This window comes from Cheilinus undulatus, linkage group 9, assembly GCF_018320785.1.
Source record: "Cheilinus undulatus linkage group 9, ASM1832078v1, whole genome shotgun sequence".
NCBI classification, from domain to species: domain Eukaryota; kingdom Metazoa; phylum Chordata; class Actinopteri; order Labriformes; family Labridae; genus Cheilinus; species Cheilinus undulatus.
The window spans coordinates 48,691,523-48,711,652 of NC_054873.1; the positions used below are offsets into that span (position 1 = coordinate 48,691,523).

The 20,130-nt window shown below is 39.3% G+C and overlaps 1 protein-coding gene across 1 annotated transcript in view; it reads left to right on the plus strand.

Annotated features, from left to right (window-relative positions):
• tmtc2b (transmembrane O-mannosyltransferase targeting cadherins 2b) overlaps nucleotides 1-20,130 on the plus strand; it is a 222,848-nt gene that overhangs the window by 192,274 nt on the left and 10,444 nt on the right. Inside the window, exon 11 of the mRNA XM_041796161.1 lies at nucleotides 11,439-11,502. Coding sequence (XP_041652095.1) covers nucleotides 11,439-11,502 — 64 coding nt within the window. The remainder of the gene's footprint in view (nucleotides 1-11,438; nucleotides 11,503-20,130) is intronic.

Below are 20,130 nucleotides of genomic sequence, written 5' to 3' on the forward strand. Positions count from 1 at the left end.
CTGCTTGGCATGGGGTCCCCCTCCTCCAAAGCTCATGTTCTTTATATGTTTGTCTTGGACACAAATGTGGAAAGACCCTCTGTGGGAGGGGACCGAGTGATTCTACACAAGGGAAAGGAAGCGATTAAGAGGAGGGGAAGACACGCTCAGACGTTCAAATGTCCTGTATTGCTCTCTTGGGCTGGTGGTTTTGACCATTTTGCTTCCAAACTAATAATTTTCATTGACTTCCTTTGAAGAAATCTGAACTTTTTCTGATTTATAGTGGGAACATCAGACAGGAAAGGCTGTTTAACGGTGAGGCCTCATGGGATGGGCCTATTACTTCTCCTTAATGTGTCAAATATCAGTGAGAGAGGAAAATTCTAATTTATGTCAAATAAACTCAACAGACAGGAGAAAGCACGCTTTGTGTGAAGGAGTTCCAAGCTTCAGCAGCTGAGATGGGAGAGACTCTGCAGACAACAACTGCTGGCCGGGTTCTTCACCAGTCAGAGCTTTATGGGAGAGTGGCAACGAGATAGACACTGTTGGAGAAAACTCAGATTCAATCTGGACTAGAGTTCACCTAAAGGCATGTGGGAGCCTCCATCCACACTGTGGAGCAAGGTGGTGGCAGCATCATGCTGTGGGGGTGTTTCTCAGCAGCTGGTCCTGGGAGGCTTGTAAAGGTTGAGGGTAAAATGAAAGCGGCAAAATATAGGAAAATCCTGGAGGATGGTCTTATCAATCTTGGCTCAGGCATGCTTTCACGTGCGCAACATCGATCCGTGCCTGGGCCCACTTGCGTCTGTACTCACTCTGAAACAGCAGGTGGCGGTATGCACTTAACTGGTTTACAAACCCGCCAAGGAGGAGAAAGAAAAAGATCCCAGAGCTCAGAGCTGAGAAAGAGAAAAACACTGAGTGGCAGGAGACTGAGCCAAACCAGCAGGAAAGGTCTGTCCCAGATGGAAATGCACAGGAGCTCCAGGACAAGGCTGCAGGCCCAGCAGACTCTTGCTGGTCTGCATGCTTCACCATGTTCTCACATGCCATCAGACTCAGGAGACTAGAATGTTGGTAGAAAAAAGGAGTGCTCCTCCCTTAAAAATGTCCAAATGGTATAGTCCAGCATTGGAAATAATGCAAGTAAATGTAATTTAACCATAGTAAAAATATTGTTCATAAATGGAGTGATTATGGGTCAAAAATACATAAAAATGCATGAATATTTGTGAAAATGACAAAACATTTGTGGCTTGGCTAGCCGATTAAAGGGGGGCCTGTGTAATATTCTAAATCCCCCGCTACGCCCCCTGTGGGTCAGGTCTAAAAAATTACTCCTCTTTGGATTTTTAAATCAAACTCTTTTTTTGATTCTGATATTTCTCTGTCTAAAGACAGTCAATACTCAACCTTGTTCTACCCAGGAGCCATATCCACCTTATTCCTGGAGCCGCTACTGTAAATCTGAATATGGGCCAAACTTCAGGTGCTAAGACGGAAGTACATAAATACATGTATTTTAATACAGCAGCTAGCGATAGATGCTAACTACCAACGACAGTTTGATAGAAGTTCACTGCGAATTTGTAAATATTGATATAGTTTTGAACTCACATGTTCACATTGTTTGTTTTGTAAGCTGTTAGTAAGTAAAGAAGGTGGATACTACATTATTCCTGGGCGTCTCCTGCTATAAATGTGGTTGGAACTTCCCGTACAGTAGCAATAATAGCAAAACACGATTCTTCCAATGGATTATTAAAGTGATTTAGCGTCAACAGTGTTTGTTCCAAAATAAATATTTGCTGCAATAAATACTGCTTCATTTTTGTTAACTCAGTAAAGTTGAATGAGCTGAATGTTTAAATAATATTTTCTGTAATGCTCAGTACCTGTTGCTTCGGCTGTGGTACTAATTACGTGACAAAGTTAAATATATGTCTTTAACAACAGTGTTTAAAAATGCCGTTCACTGTTTAAATGCATTTGGGATGTAATTCTTTCAATATTAATTCATCATTAATTCAAAACTTGACATTTACCAAACTGAAGAGCTGACAACTTCAGTCATGGGTAATTTTTTTTAATATAATTGCCACATTTAAGAGGGATTAGTTGGTGGAATAAGGATTTCAGCAACTCCTAAAACTAGAAATGTTACCTGAAGGTGGTGTCAGAACTCATTTAACAAAACGTGATCGTCTCTTTCTGTACTGATATGAAGCTAATAAAGTTAGCTAAATATGCTTGTCCAGGTTATCTGAGGTAATGTCGTCACTTTGTACTCTAGTAGAGGGCGGAGAAATAATAATATTGTCCCGATTGAGGTGAAGCAGTCGAAAGTTACATATTTTAATGTCCAAATTCCCCAAAAAATCGCGTTTCACATCTAGTACTCAATGCAAAGTCCCATTTAGATAGAAGGGACCGGAAGTTGTGCCCATATTTCACGCAAAGAATCATGGGAACTTGGAATAAGGTGGATAGTCTCAGAAATACTTGAGCGAGAGCCACAATCCAAAACTGGGAATGTGAGGCAGATCCATAGATCAGCTAATCCAGAGTTGAAATTAAATTAAAAAGTGGATTATTGTGGATTAATGAGATGCAATAGACCACATAAAAATGATAGTGTCATGAGAAAGGGCATATAATGAGCATTTATTTTTTTATTTATGTAAGTTCCACCGAGCCTAAGGACTTATGGCTGGCTTTTTGGACATTTACTGTCCTTCTGTGGCTCTGTTAACTTAAAAGAGATTTTTTCTTTTTTTTTTTAATCAGTATTGATGTTTTTAGCTAAAGGGGGCCTCATACTGGTCTTTGCACTAGCCCTCAGAATGACTAAAACCGGCATAGGTACTAGATGTGTCCGGGCTGCCAGATCTGTCCGGGGGCTGCGCCCGCTGATGACGTCACACATTGTGATTGGCTGTGATGGCGTCGCACATTTTTATTGGCTGGAAGCTCACGCTGTCTGATAGCGAACCTAGCGAACCCGTTAGCATTCTACAACGCTAACGTTGAAAGCTAACTTAAGTGTCGTAATTTATACCTAAACATTCTCTTTACCTCCGAATTACCTGCTTTAAATCCTCTGTGTGTTTGGCGGTGATGCTGAAGGTGTGGGAAACTTAAATTTGAATGTTTGCTTTTGCTGTTTAACAAAAAGACGAGCTTTGTTGACTACGGCAACTCAATGTGGACAAACCACAGTGCAGATTAATATTGTAAACATTCATTTTAAGATAAATATTCTTGTTTTTTACTTAACGTGAGCAAAGACATCGATCACAGATCATCCCTCTGATAAACAGCAAAAGCAAACAGTAAGTCATGACCATTTCAGACACAGTAAATGTTTAAAACATTTAATTCAAAATTAAATTCTCACACGCTCAGCATCATCGTCAAACACACAGAGGGTTTAAAGCAGGTAATTCGGAGGTAAAGAGAACGTCTAGGTATAAATTACGTTACGACACATAAGTTAGCTTTCAACGTTAGCGTCGTAGAATGCTAACGGGTTCGCTATCAGACAGTGTGAGTTTCCAGCCAATAAAAATGTGTGACGTCATCAGCAGGCACAGCCCCTGGACAGATCTGGTACCTACACCGGCCCTGCCTCACACATGCAGCTGTCCCAGACACGTGGTTCAGCCCCGCCTCCTTCAGCTTTGGTTTTATGTTTCTGCTCATTTGTTTTTATTATCAGTAGAACATTAAAGATCTGATGAAACACCAACGTTTGCACAAGTTTAACTTCATATTAAGTTATCCAGGCATGTGCATTCTTTTTTTAATGCCACTGTTTTTACTGTAACTATGGTTAGGGGGGCTTAGGAACATTCAGGGTGGCTTCAGCCCACCCAAAAATGACCTAACAGCATCCATGGATGAAATCTTTTAAATTGATCATCTTAGAATTATAGCAGGTAAAAAAATAAAAGCAGGTCTCATCAGTTGTTGTGCACATACAGTTCTCCCATCAGGGTCCATATCTGTGTTCAGTGTAGCTTTATAAAACAGAGAATCTCACTGTGAAAAACCCTTTGGACAGATGAGCGGTGTGGTTTCCACAGAAAAATGTAGCTGTTGTTAAAAGTGCGATTTGTTCCTTTCATCATTAGTATCCACCGATGTCATGCTCACAAGCCGAGCTGTCAGAGCTGTGATTTGTGCTCGTCTGGGGTTAATAAAGCATCTCCAGACAACAGCACGTCCTCGTACAAAGATCAGTGGTTGAGTCGCTGATCTGAAATATTTTTCCTCCTCTGGGGAATGCTTCCTCATCTATTTCTCTCTCTCTTCTCCTTCCCCGTGCTCTTTCTACCTCACACTCTCAGACCCAGCTGGTGGTTCACATGCTTGGCCTCCTTTGTTTGAAAATCCACAGTCAGACGGCCCTCGGAGGTCGCGGCGTGGCAGCTCTCCAGTCCTGCCCTGATAATGAGTTTATAAATGTGATAATGATGTTATAGAATTAGAATTGAGCCTTGTTTTTTTTAGCCGGAAGGTCATGCTTTCTAAATATTATTCTGGCAAACAAACATGGAGTTGTGGTTGGACATGAAACCCACATTCATAATCTCCGGACAAATTCAGCAACAAGAGTCTGAGTCTGGATCTCCTCTGGAATGTGAGAGGCTTTTTTGGAAGAGAGCTGGACAAACTCTGATGCTGAGAAAATAAACAGCAGAGGCATGTTCCTCTGGATCAGAAATATGTGAGGAGTGACGCACAAATACTTGAAATATTAGGGATTTTTGCATGAAAGGAGGAGTATACCTGCTAAAATCCTCTTGCAGATTTTTCAGTGTGAGGGTTCTGTCTGAAGTTTTGGCACAGAGGTCCTCAGCCCTACACTGAAACAAGAGAAGGTTAAACTGAGGTTGTGTCACTGATTGGCTGCACCATGGAGACGAGGTTGATGCTAACTAGTGGAATAACATCCAAACTAACCAAAATATATAGATATGACTTTTTTCAATCTAACCAATCAGTGAAAAGCATTTTCTAACCCAGTGTTTGTTCCAGCACTGCCTCTCATGTGTTAGTCTCTAAACAAGCTAACGGCTGGAAAAAAACCTAACGATTAACAGATTTATGCATGTGATTTAATACACTCAAATACATGTCAGTACCTCGCTTTTCATCTGTGTAGCCATGGCAACACGTCGTGGTCTCTCACTCACATGTTGGCTCGCCTTTTTCTTCTGCACCGGTTCATTCATTTCATTCATTGGATGTGCTGGACTGGCAGAAGAAGATGGATTTCTGGTTTCGTCTTCTTCTACATCTCCTTTTTTCTTCTCTTCTCTTTGTTTGGGACATCAGCACCACAAATGTAAAACTGCTTTATGTTATCCAGACGGAGCAGGTGCAATGTGAATGAGGAACAAACTATAGATAAGTGTAACCGCTGTTGCCCAAAATATGAATGAGTTCATGAACTCATTCAGGCACAACACTGAGTCTAACAATGTCGCAGTTCAAGCCCTGAACCCAACCGAGTCCTGGACCCTCAGGTGTAAAAACGGCCTATGGAGGTTTTAACACCTGGTAGGAGGTAGGTGTAAGATTTAAGTTACAGCTTAAGCCTACGTTGAGACTATCTCAGCTGGGGCAACACCTGAAATGTTAGTAGAGCGTAAACTTCATCACAGGGAAGAACTTACTGGATGTTCAAACTAGACCCTTGGTTCCCAACCAAGCGGCAACCTCTGGTTCTGAAAAATGAAGCCAAAGTGGAAGTGCAAAAAATGAGTGTCCACTTGAGGCTGGCTGCAAGAACACTGAAAGTCTGTCTGGACCTGTTAAAAAGCAGTTTTTGCACTAGAAATAAACTGGTTTACAGCCTGGTTAACAAACCATATGTTTCTCCTAAGCTAGTGTCTTCATGTGCTCTCACTGTTGGGGGGGGGTAAATTTTTTTGTACCACAATCTTTTCGATTATATTTAGGATAAACCTCACTGCGCACTGATTGGTGCATCTCATTTGATTGACAGATAGCTCAACAAGCAGGAGCTGCGTTTCTGTCAACCAGAATGCTAGCTAGCTAGCTGACAGGAAGTCGAGTTTAGTGGGCGGGCCGTTAGATTGATCCAGAGTTCAGTTGAGACCGTGATTTCAATATGGAGGCCGCCGCGGATTGGCTTCAAGAGCCGTTTGAGTCTGCCTATTGTAAGCAGACGACCGACGTCACACGGGCTTTGTCCAGTTCTTTCTGCAGTACTATGATCCCAACCTGGGGTCTGCTATTAGGTTGTTGGAATTAGGTTCATACCAAAGTCTCTTCTAATAATACTTGTTTTCAATACACATGGTCTTATTTATGGAAATATTTATAGCTTGACTTTGTTGAAAAATAAATAAGATTAACCCAAGAATAATCAAATATTAAATTGCAATTGCAATATTTGGGGGAAAAAATTGGAATTAGATTATTTGGGTCTTGCTTGGGTCTTAGCCAGACAGTCTGGGGATCATTCACATTGGTTGTCATTTAGAAAACTGAGAAACAGATGTACAACAATGGTGAGGGAAGCCAAATCAGATTATTTTGTTAACCTAGTTTCTAACTCTTATCCTGATCCTGTAAAATTCTGGAAAGTGATTAATTCAAATAAAAATAACAATTCCTCCATCCCCACTCAGATTCTGGTCAACGATCACGTAATCTCTGACCACGAACAGATTAGAATGAACACTTTGTTGCCACGGGTTACCTTTTCTAGAATAATCCAAAAACTCACTCTGACAGCAGCCTACTGTGTTCCCCATCCTCTCCACTGTTTAGCACACACCCGGTCTCCTTAAGCATGGTCAGAGATGCTCTGCTTGCTATTGACCCCAAAAAATCCACTGGAGGAGATCATCTGGATCCTTTCTTTCTCAAGCTGTCTGCTCCACTCATCTCAGGTCCAATCACAAGCATTTTTAACTCCTCAGTCACATCTGGTAGTGTTCCTAAGGTCTGGAAAATGGCACGTCATACCCCTTTATAAAGGCGGGGACAAGAAAAATATTAATAACTACAGACCAATTTCAAACTGCCTTGTTTAGCCAAGATCCTTAAATCACTAATAAATAATCAATTAAAAAGCTTTTTATCAAGAGCTAATACCCTGAGCCCTTGCCAGTCTGGTTTTAGACCAGGGCACAGTACCATAACTGCTGTCACTAAAGTTGTGAATGACATTACGTCAGCTCTGGATAAAAAGCAACACTGTGTAGCACTTTCTGTTGATTTATACTGTTGATACTGTTGACCATTGCCTGCTGCTGCAGAGGCTACAGAATACTGGGTTTGATAATCATGCTTGTGATTGTTTCAGGTGCTATTTATCAGACAGACAACAGTCTGTGAAATTAGGAAATCACTTTTCTGATTTTTTTAAGTGTTACTAAAGGTGTTCCACAAGGTTCCATCTTAGGTCCTGTTCTATTTACTATTTATATTAACAATGTTGTCAGTTCTCTTTTTAACTGTCATGCTCATCTGTATGCAGATGATACAGTTCTGTATTGTTTTGCAGAAAATGTACTGTCTGCTTGTAATATGCTGCAGCAGTCGTTTAACATATTACAAGATAATTTCAGTGATCTTAACCTGGTCCTTAATGCAGAGAAAAAAATATTAGTGCTCTTCTCCAGATCCAAAGCAGTCGACCAAAATGATTTGACAGTTGTAGCGAGAAATGGAGTAATGATTGAAAGAGTAAATTCTTACAAATATTTAGGTATTTGGATTGATGATAAAATGACTTTCAATTGTCATATCAATGATCTTGTTGGCTGACTTCAGCAAAGATCGAGTTTTTCTACAGGAATAAGTTAAACTTCCCTATGTTTAGTAGAAAGAGGGTAGCAGAGGCTGTTTTTATGTCAGTCCTTGACTATGGGGATGTTATTTACAGACATGCAGCTCCTACAACCTTTAAACGGCTTGACTTCGTTTATCACTCTGCATTAATATTCTTTTAAGGTCCTTTTAAGCACACATCATTGTATTCTGTATAGTAAGGCTGGCTGGTCTTCGCTACAGATGAGACGGAATTTTCACTGGCACCTTTTTATTTATAAAGCCCTTTTAGAAGAAGTACCATCTTACCTCACTGAGCTTCTCCATCTGTCTCTTAATAATCAACATCACACACACTCCTCTGGCCAGCTGCTTCTGCATGTTCCACGAGTCAGGTCTGAACTGGGAAAGACTGCCTTTTCCTATTCTGCTCCTGTGGAACAGGCTACAGGAGCTGCTCAAGATTACCGAGCATTTACCTTTTGGGCTTTTTAGAAATGTTATTTTAAACCTCCAACCTTATGTCTGTAATTGTTTTATGGAAGTGTGAATTTTATTGTCATTTTATCATCACCAGTCTGATGATTTTAATGCCCTTTTGTCAGTCTCTCCTCTGTTTCTATTGGTTTGTATTCTCTGAAATTTTTTCTGTAATTTACTCAACAACATTGTAAATGAGGGTGCCCCTCAATGATTTCTCGAGTATAAATAAAGGTTGATTGATTGATTGATTGATTTTTGCAAATTGTTCAAGCCAATGAGGATAATATTCACAGGGAGGGGCTGATTTTTCCACAGTATAATGATTCTTTGAATATCCACAAAAACTCCAGCACATGGAGATAATTCTTTCTCTCTGGCCTGAGTATTTTTTAATTGCATTCTGTCTTTTGACTCATTTGCAGGTTTTTGCAGGAGCAAAAGCTGCAGTCTTTTGTAAATCAGGCCTTCTGTTTATACAAACATCATTTGCTTTTTGGGAATTAGGGTTACAGAATCTAGTCTGTAAAATAAGCATGCCTGATGGTGTTATAATCTGTCTTTTCTTAGAAGAAATCAGTTAAATATTCATGCTTCCTCTTTGAAGCTCCTGTAGCTCTACCGTGTTATATTTAAATAAAACATTATTAGAAGACTATTCAACAAAACCATTAAAGAGAATAAGACGGTGTCTCTCAGCCTAACATGAATGCCATGTATTTACGTTGGCCCCTGATCCGCTGACTCCTGGCTCTGCCTTTCATGTGGCCCCGTGTGGACGATGATCCCTTAATAGACTGCGACAGCCTAAATGAAACTGCGGCTCCACAGACCTCTCTCTCTTTGATCGTTACGACTTAAAGGGCTCCACAGCCCGCCGTCACTGGTTCTGCCCTTGACTTCATCAGAGTTAAGCAGTTTGCAATGAGACGATTGTTACCATCGGTGAAAAGCACGCAGCTGCAGGCCGTAAAGGTGATTCTGAGATGAAGGAATAACAGAAAGGCTCTGTCACTGAGGAGCCACGGGTCTGAGGACAACAGTAGGCAGAGCATCGGCTGAATGAAAATATAGAGCATTCCTGTGTGGCTGCAGGTTTTATGTCCTCAGGAGCAGAAAGTAGTCCTGGTTCCAGGGACCCATGCGGACAAGCCATCTGCCCTTAGAGCCTTTTTGTCGCAGTTTGGCAGATTCAGCTTGTTTTGGTGCATCTGTGCCATCTCCTCAGCTGTCCTGGTTTATAGCAATAAATTTGTTTTTTCCTCTGTTTGGATTCATCCAGCGTTTTAAACCACAGTCTCCTCAACCAGATATAAACAGAGATGGGTGCAGCCTGGATCCAGAAGGTCCCAGTCAGGACTGGATTACATTCGATATTTCGATTCATGTCGGGATACTTCAGTTACAAAACCTATTTAGCTTCAGTATGAAAGAGGTTATCAGAGATTTGGAAATACCTGCCATATTATTCAAATATTAATGTTTGATTTGAATAAAGAACTTACACTAGTTGTATTTACACAATATTTTCACCTCCATGTAGCACATCTTCCATGTGACCCTTTCTTCTTCGCAGAATTGTTTGAATTCAGCCACTATGAGAAATGTATGAATGAAAACAAAACATCAGTTTTCTGTTTAGTGAATAAACTTCATGAAGTGTAATTTGTGTTGAAGAGAGTCCTCGATTAAAATTTGGAGTATTTTTGGTAGGTCAGCCACTGCTGGGAAGGTTCGCCACTGTTCCAAGTTTTCCCCATTTGTGGATAATGGCTCTCACTGTGGTTGGCTTGCATCTTAAAGCCCTAGCAGGTCTTTGTAACTTTCCAGACTGATAGATGTCAGTGACTTTGTTTCTAATCTGGGACCCCATTTGGGGTCGCATAACACTGAGAGGGGGTCTTTTAAAAAACTAAGAACATTTTTGAATTACACTGTTGCCACTTTTCACCAATTTTGCCTAATTGTAACCCATGTTTTAACACTTTTCTCACCAATTTTGCCAATTTTAACATATTTTTGCAACTCAAAGCCCAATTTTTGTCAATTTTAAACCCTTTCCACCACTTTTTTTCTGCCTATTTTGGCCGCTTCCAAACCACTTCTTGCAACTCTCTGCCTTTTGCTGGCTCTGTTGCTGCATTATTGCCACTATTAACCCCTTTTACCACTTTTTAAGCCACATTTTTGCCCAATTCTGATTATTTCTGCCTCAGCTAACCCTTTCTTGCCAGTCTATATCAATTTTCATCCCATTTCACCAAGTGTCCACCTATTTTTGCCACTTTAACGCCATTTCAGCCATTTTTGAATCCCCTTTTACCAATTAATATGCCCATTTTTTGCCACTTTAACCAATTTTTTCAATTTTTTTGGTTATTTTTTGCCACTTTTATCTAATTTTTGTCATTTCTAACCCATTTCTGCTACTTTTAAAATAAAATTTCACCACCTTTCCCAGCATTTTTGTGCCATTATTAACCAATTTTAGCTATTTTTAACATATTTAAATTCTGTTTCTAATGTGCATGGCTGTGTTCAGCCACCTTCAGGTACAGTGGGGGTCCCCGGTCTCTGGCGGCTTTATTTGGGGGGTCGCGGGCTGAAAAGGTTGAGAACCCCTGTTTTAGCCTACTCCACTTTGTTGGACAGGTTCTATATGAGAGGTTTCTGGATTCAGCAGGTCTGGCAGTAATCAGTTTGGACTGACATGCTTTTTGAGTGGCCCATCAGAAACATTTGCATGTTTTAACTCCTCCTTTCCTCCTCAGTCTGACAGCACCAAAGATAGCAGGTTGCAGCAGAATGATCCAGGAATTTGGGTGGTGATGCCCCTGAACAGAAATGCACCGTGAATGTTCCTCTGTTTGTCGATGATGTTTCTGAAATCACCAAAAGTCCTGACCTCAAGGTTCCATTAGAGCAGAAAGTGCTTGCTCTGCAGCGCTCGGCGCAGATGTTATCGAGTGATAGATGCTTTCAAGAGACGAGGACCTGATGGAGATTGGATGGGCTTCTGTCATCTCTCATGCTTTTCCTTCATGTTGTTTTCTCAGTGACCCCTGAGTGCCGGTAAACACGCAGAGTTCAAGGCCTCATCCTGAGCCAGCAGCAATAAAGATGAGTAATGATCGCCCCTCTCTCTCCTTGTGTTTCTCTTGCAGACAAGCCAGCCTAAATGAAGCAGCCGAGAAGTACTACGGACACGCGGCGAGCCTGAGACCTAATGTGAGTACCACCACGGCTAGATAATCATCCCTATTACCTCAGAGGACACTTAGGCAATCGCAGTCTGGGTGACTTTCCAATAATACCACCGCCTGCTCTACAACGGCCCTCATTGTCAGCGGGCTGAGGAAACAGGTTTGGTTTCTACTGAGGGGAGGTTTGTTTACGCAGTGTCCATCACCAACTTCAAAGGGTGAGTGGATTGAGAAGAATAATGATAATAACACTCGCTCAGGACGTTGACATCCTGAAAATGAATGGGCCCCAGTCTTTTGAGCTTTGGCAGGAGGGGTCGGTTTGTTTAAACACGGGTCATGGAGGGAGAAAAATGCGTTTGGCATGTGGTCAGCGTGTTTGTTCTGTGTTTTGATTAGCAGAAATGGGTCCAGGATTAATGATCAGAATATATCTGGAGCAGGTTATAAAGACAATGAAGTTTGGTTCTGTGTGAACACAGTGAACTATTATATATACAAACAAGGACAAACAAACGCTGGAGACTATAACAAAAGGATAAAATTTAAGATGTCCGTAGAAACATGAGCCTAAGCTCCCATCCACTGTTTTCCTCTCTGCAGATGTACACTTCAAACTTTTGCCAATAAATTGTGTATTTTAAACATTTAATTTAACCCAGATGAAAGGAAAGTAATTTTTCTCATAGTTTTAGAAAAATGCATGTAAAATAGTTCTTAAGTTTCATCCAACAACATCCGAACAGGACTCAGTTATCTCTTCTCTCCTTCACCAGCTCATTACTTTAACCCTTAGCTATACGCAGGCACATTCTTTGCATTCTGTTTTGAAATTCTTGAACCAATTTGTCTTCTATTAATGCCACTGGCATGGACTGGCATGGCCAAATCATTACTTTGACCTGTTTGGTATTGTGCATAGCAAAAATACTCACATATATTCCTTAGGGACAAAACTTTCCCATTTAAACCCATTATAATTGATTATTTTGATTGAAAATTCACAATACCATGTATCACTGTTACCGCCATTATCTGTGATGCAATTTTGAATGGGGACCTTAGACTTACTATTTTTACTACCAACAACTAGATGGCGCCATTATCCTTTTTGGGCCTAGCATGTATCCGTAGGGCACTTAAAAGGCACACTTACAGTGGGAATTTCTATAGCTCTGTGAAATAAAGGCCTAAAGAAATGAAATAAAAAATGTCTGTGGGTGTTGATATAAATATAAACTTGGGTTTTGCATGTTAGATTTGAGGGTTGGCACTTCACACTCACTTGTGAAAATGAAGCAGTGACTCTCTGTCAATGAGGCACTCAAAATGTATTTGTTTAGTTCATTAGTTGATTAAATTATGATGTTTACTTAATCAAAATCCTGAAAATAACCAAAGATTTGCTCTGTCATGATTAGACCTGTGGGTGATTACAAAAATATATATAATATGTAATGTTTTTTTAATATTAGAATTTCTATTAGTGCCACTGTTTAACCACTTTCCCAACCTAATTTTTGCCACTATCATTGGAAACTTATCATCAATTTGGACACTTTTTGCAACTTATTCACATTTCTGCCACTTTACACCAACTTTGCCTGATTTTAACCACTTTTTATCACCTTTTCACATCAATTTTAACACATTGTTTACACTTTTTTGTTAATTTTTTTCCTGTTGTTGCTTCTGTTGATCCATTATTAGCATTATTAGCCCCTTTTACCACTTTTGACACCCATTTTTGCTCATTTTAATCACATTTCACTATTTGTGATTCCCATTTTTGCCAGTTTAACCCATTTCTGACAATTTTTGCCTATTTTTCTGCCTCAGTTAACCCATTTTTGCCCAATCCAACCACTGTTTTCCTCTTTTAGATCCCATTTCACCAAATTTTTCACCTGTTTTTGCCACTTTAACCCATTATTGCCATTCTTTTCTTATTTTTGCCACTTCTAACCCATTTCTGCTTCTCTTAAAATCCAATTTCACCACTTTTTCCACCATTTTTGCTGATTTTAACCACATTTCATTATTGGTGATGCCCATTTTTACCAGTGTCAACCCAATTTTGACAATTTTGCCTGTTTTTCTGCTTCAGTTAACCCATTTTTACCCGTTCCAACCACTGTTTTCCACTTTTAAATCCCATTTCACCAAATTTACCACCTGTTTTGGCCGCTTTAACCCATTATTGCCATTCTTTTCTTATTTTTGCCACTTCTAACCCATTTCTGCTACTTTTAAAATCCCATTTCACCACTTTTTCCACCAATTTTGGCTACTTGGAAATGGGTTTATATTTTTAAGAAGGCTATATACTACGGCACACATGAATAAGAAAAGATATTTGGGATATTTGTTGCTTTGATAGGAGTGGGCGGCCTTGTCTGCACATAACTGTTCTTGACTGAATTAGACGACTAAAATCGATGATGAATTTTGACAGAAATGGATCATTTCAGCACCCCTACTTCCTGTATCCTTGCAAAATTCCGAATCCAACAGATCTCTGTCACGTCTCCCTCTGATACAAACCGACTTCTTCTAAAAGTTTTAAGGATGTTTGAGGTCTTAGCGTTTCTATTCATGGCCAGATTTGTTTCATTTTCATAAGACGTATTCTTGGCTTCAGTTGTTATACAAACAGGCATTTATTGTCCAAACTCTCAGGCCCTCATGCCCCTACTTGGTCACTTTGCTTGGATGTCTTTTGCCATTAATATTGCTTACAGCTGAGGCATGATTGTAATTTAGCATCTTCATCCATCTTCTTTACTGTTCCTCTTTGTTCTCTCCGATATGACTTGACTGAAGCCATGTACCCTGTCCATCTTCATTTGTCGTTTCATGCTTTACTGCGGCCTGACTCTTAACTCTCCAAAGACTCCGATGTTTTATATTAAGCACATGTGTGCTCACTGAGTGAGAGAGGACAACTGGCTCCATTCAGAGGATTAAGTCCTTTTCGTCCTGCAGTTCCCTATCTGGACGAGCGTAATCCCATTGGATGCTTGGTTTGGTGGTCAACCTGTGCTCTTCATATCTGTCCTTTATCTGCAAATTCTCACTCCATGCTGATTCTTTTTGTCCGAATCTGAAGCCACCACGGTCAGCTCTTTTTTCAGTCCTGACTTTCACAGTCTTTGTAGCATATGTTGCTTTACGGCCTGGGTTAATATCCTCCACATCTGGCCTCCTCTCGGCTGCTACATGCCAGTTTTAGGACGGGTATGAAGGCAGAGAGGTTACAGAGCAGCAGGAAATGAGGGGGAAAAAACCAAAGCTTCTGACAAGGGAACATTTCACAGAGTGTTATGAGTGGGATATAAATCACTAAAGCCTAAGGTGTATGAGAGTGAGGTGAGGAGAGGTGGGAGTCTTTGGGGGAGAGAGGAGGAAGGAAACAAAACGCAGGATTTGATCAGTTCTGCATGGACAAAGAGTAAAGATGGTTGTGAAACCATCCTACAGCTGCACAGATGGGTGATTTTCAAACCAGACATCTATGCTGTGAAGGCTCTTTTACTCTTTAGGATCTCTGCTGGACAAAATCTAAAGTCTGGAAAGAGTAAAAGAATGTTCTACCCTAGAAACGGTACAGTCACATTGATTTAGAATTACTTAAGCGGGAGAAACAGTCCTGTTCTATTAATCTAATCTAGTAGATTTAAAAGGAGGGTAACTCATTTAGCATGTACAAAAAACAACAAGAGATAGTGAATCACCAACCAGGTCACGATCCACTGACAACAGAATCATTTTTAAATTTCCCTTTCAGAAAAGTTCAGACAATGCTTCTAAAATCAAGCTCTGTGCACATTCATAATATTTCATAGGTCAGTCGTTCAGGTCAGGTAGGTCCTCAACCTTTTCAGCCCGCAACCCCCAAAATAAAACCTCCAGAGACCGGGGACCCCCATTGTACCTGAAGGTGGCTGATCACAGCCATGCACATTCAAGACCAGTCATGTGCAGACAAGGCCGCTCATAAGGGGGGAGCTTTCTGGGGCCCGTGTTTAAGTGAAGCTGTGATATCCATACATTTAACCTGAATAATAACCACTCCTATCAAAGCAACAAATATCCCAAATATATTTTCTTATTCATTTGTGCCATAGTATATAGCCTTTTAAAAAATCTAAACCCATTTTCCTAAAAACAGAATTAAAGTGGGTTAAAAATAGCCAAAAATTTTGGAAAAAGTGATGAAATGGGATTTTAAAAGTAGCAGAAATGGGTTAGAAGTGGCAAAAACAGGTGTCAAATTTGGTGAAATGGGATTTAAAAGTGGAAAAAAGTGGTTGGATTAGGGCAAAAATGGGTTAACTGAAGCAGAAAATAGGCAAAATTGTCAGAAATGGGTCAAACTGGCAAAAATAGGCATCACCAACAGTGAAATGTGGTTAAAATGACCAAAAATGGGTGTCAAAAGTGGTAAAAGGGGCAAATAATTCTAATAATGGATCAACAGAAGAAACAACAGGAAAAAAATAACAAAGAAGTGTAAACAATGTGTTAAAATTGGTGGGAAAAAGTGAGGAAAAGCGGTTAAAATCAGGCAAAGTGGCAAAAGTGGGTAAAAGTGGCTAAAAGGGTCCAACCTGAGCAAAAATTGATGATAGGTTGCCAATGATAGTGGCAAAACTGGGTTGGGGAAGTGGTTAAACAGTGGCACTGATATAAATTTTAATATATCAGAAAACTCATAACAGTTAGACACGCTTTTCAGCTCCCAAATGAGGAAACAGGCAGGATGCTACTGAAAACTTTGTTATTTTACATTTAACCAATTTCATGCATATTTTTTCATTAAAATGGCTAAAATACACAGACATCATTTAAAGATATTCTCCATTTTTTTAAGGCATCTGACCCCTCTTAGTGTCTCATGGGTCTCAACCCCAGTGTTGAGAACCACTGAGGTCGGCTGCTGTAGTTATAGTCATCACAGATCTATTTGTATTAGTCTTAGTCTAGTTATTCTTAGGGGAAAAAAGGCTGTCGACAAACATTTTTAATCATAGTTTTAGTTGATGAAATAAACACTGCTTGGAAGCCCATTTACGGCGTCGATCAGGCAGCTGACCCTTCTCATCCCCACTCTCCGAGCACGTCAGCATCATACACATCGTCTTCATGCAATACCCAAAATCATGGGCGTAGCACAGGGGGGAAAGGGTACTGATTCCCCAAGCCCACGGTAGGGAGGGGCCCTTGTGATGCCTGTATGGAAGGACCTGGGTCAAATAAAAAAGAAAAAAATATGAAAGTACAGAAATTCTTGAAAACAAATTCTAAGTCATAATTATGAAAAAAGGTCATTAATTATAAGATTAAAAAAATCATGATTATGAGAAAAAAAAGTCAAGATAATGAGAGTTAAAGGTCAGAAATATAAGCTAAAAATTCAAAAGTATGAGCTAAAAAGTCAGAAATTATGAGCTAAAAATTCAAAATTATGACCTAAAAATTCAAAAGTATGAGCTAAAAAGTCAAAATTATGAGATAAAAAGTTCTAATTATGATACAAAAAGTCAAAAGTATGAGATAAAAAGTCAAAATTATGAGCTAAAAATTCAAAAGTATGAGCTAAAAAGTCAAAATTATGAGATAAAAAGTTATAATTATGATACAAAAAGTCAAAAGTAAGAGATAAAAAGTCAAAATTTTGAGCTAAAAAGTTATAATTATGAGCTAAAAAGTCAAAATTATGAGCTAAAAAGTCAAAAGTATGAGCTAAAAAGTCAAAATTATGAGATAAAAAGTTGAAATTATGATACAAAAAGTCAAAAGTATGAGATAAAAAGTCAAAAGTATGAGATAAAAAGTTATAATCATGAGCTAAAAAGTCAAAATTATGATACAAAAAGTCAAAAGTATGAGATAAAAAGTTATAATTATGAGATAAAAGGTCAAAAGTATGAGCTAAAAAGTCAAAATTATGATACAAAAAGTCAAAAGTATGAGATAAAAAGTTATTATTATGAGATAAAAGGTCAAACGTATGAGCTAAAAAGTCAAAAGTATGAGATAAAAAGTTATAATTATGAGATAAAAGGTCAAAATTATGAGATAAAAGGTCAAAATTATGAGCTAAAAAGTTATAATTGACTTTTTAATCTCATAATTTCAACTTTTTATTTTTCGATTATTTTTTTTTCATCTTATTTTAAATTCTAATCTTATAATTATGACTTTGGATTTCTTTTTTATTTCCTAAGTTCCACATTTTTCTTTTTAAAGTGGTGGAAATGGGCCTCCATATGCATACAATGAATAGTGTGTTTTTATTTAATTTTTCTTAATAATTAGTGTCATTATTGTATCAAAAATGACTAAATGAATCAGTCAACAGACTGAAATTTTTATCAAATAGAGTGAAATACAGTTGTTGGGGGCCCTCTTTTAAAAATGTCTAAACAGTGTGGTCCAGCACTACAAAATAATGCAAGTAAATTTAATTTAGCCATAGTTAAAAAAAAATTGCTCATAAATTGGGAAATCATGGTTAAACAATACATTACCATGCATATATATTTGTAAAAATTATGCAATGTTTGTTGCTTTGCTAGCCAGCTAAGGGGAGCCCTGTGTGATATTCTTTCTAAGGGCCCAAAATGCCCAGAAGAGCAGTGGTCACAGAGGAGTCCAGCATCAAGGCCTCAGAAGGGTACAGTAAGACCAGGAGGACAGAGAAACGATGGACAATAAAACATGCAGTTAATCACAATTAAAAATGATTCTGTAATTGTGGAGCTTAATTGATCCCAATTAAAGCAGAAATGTTGACTGCTCTGATTCAAATGTTGAGAAGACAATATTAATATTTTTTCTTTGGTGGTTGTAAATATGCTCAGTGTTTCCTGTGTTTCTCCGTTTCATTTTCTCAGAGCATATCACATGCCTTCAACATTTCTGAGAGAAAAAAATCCCTATTGTCTCATTCAGAGCATTTTTCTTCAAGAATTGCTCGTGATTAGTTAATAGGCCATGAAAAAAACATTAGGCCTGTGGTAGAATACATAACAAATCATCAAGAAGCCATAATCATGTGCCATGTGATGTGACAGTGATTTATGAGGTGATAATCACAGGAAAAAGCCACATTTAGGCCAGTAAAAGAACATCCTGGACCTTTTCTACAGACGCTGTTTTATTCCAACATTCCCGGTCTCCTAGGACTCTGATTACAAACATGGTGAACGTCTAAACCAGTAAAACAGTAGCTTCATACGGCACAGACGTCTTTTCCACACTTTGAACCAAAATGGAGATCAGATGTTGTTCCTCTCTCATGGTCTGGTTACTCCACGGTCTAGAAGTGATTGCACCCTGGACTTTTTCCTCCACTCGTGTCCTCATGACTCACCGCCCGGCCCGCTGATGATGATTTTGCCCCTCGGCGGCGGCAGGAATCGACGGAATATTTATCTAGAGCCACTTCAAAGATGTGCTCGCTGTGACAGCGGAGGCCACGACGCCGGGACAGCCTGAGAAGCTGGGTCAGCGTCTCAAAAACACAAAAACAAGAAGAAGAAGCATGTTTGTAATCTGTCCTGCAGCCTCATTAGATTAACTTTATCGCTCAAAAGGAAAAATAGTATAAAGACCACAGTTTTGGGCCCCTGTAGAGGGGGAAGGGTTGAATTCTCTTCTTGTGTGATGATTTCCATTGCTTGTAGTTAACAGAGATCAGTGTAGCTCTGTCAGAAACGCCTGTTTCTGCATCTCTGCTCGCTTTAACACGGTGTTTTCAATCAAACCATCACTCCACTTACCTAACACACCATGAAGACTGTTAGAGCAGAAACCTAGAAGGTGATTGGATGGACATTACGCAATAAAACATCTGACTTGGTTGGGCATTTATACATATCACAACCTCACAGGCATCCATTATCATTGTTCACTGTCAGTGGAGCCAGTAGGCAGATTAAACTCCTGACAAAGCTGCATCCAAAATCATTTCTACACTGGTCACCACTGTTTACAGCAGTGATACTCAACGTGTGGCTCTTTTGTGATGATTTGTGGCTCTTTGAACTCATTGGAGGATGAGGTGGAGAGACGCGCACTGAGCAAGGTGGAGGCCATTCTGAGAAACATGGATCATCCACTTCATATCTCCCTCAGTGAGCAAAGAAACAACGGTGGTGGACGGCTCCTATACCTGCGCTGCAGGACAGAAAGATTTAGAAAATCTTTCATACCATCAGCTATTAGACTGTATAATTCTACAGTAGACAGATGAGACTCCCAGACGATTTAAGTTCCCTTCAGGGATAAATAAAGTTCTTGTATTGTATTGTATTTTATGTCTTCATTTGAATCATTTTCCCCCAGAAAACTTTAAAAAGGAAAATTTTACCTTAGAAATTATCCATTGCAAGTAACATTAATCAGTTTGTTTCCTACTCTTACACAGAAGGCTTTAATTGTCAGCCTCTATTTTTTGTCTGCATATTTCCATCACCCTTATTTAGAAATTTTTTGCTACTTTAATTCTATTTTTACTGCTTTTAGCCAATTTTTAATGCTTTTATCCAACTCTTTGCAACCTTTGGCCCCTTTTTTGCCACTTTTCACCCATTTAAGCTGCCTTTTGCAATTAAATGCCACCTTTTCCCATTTTGACACTCTTTGT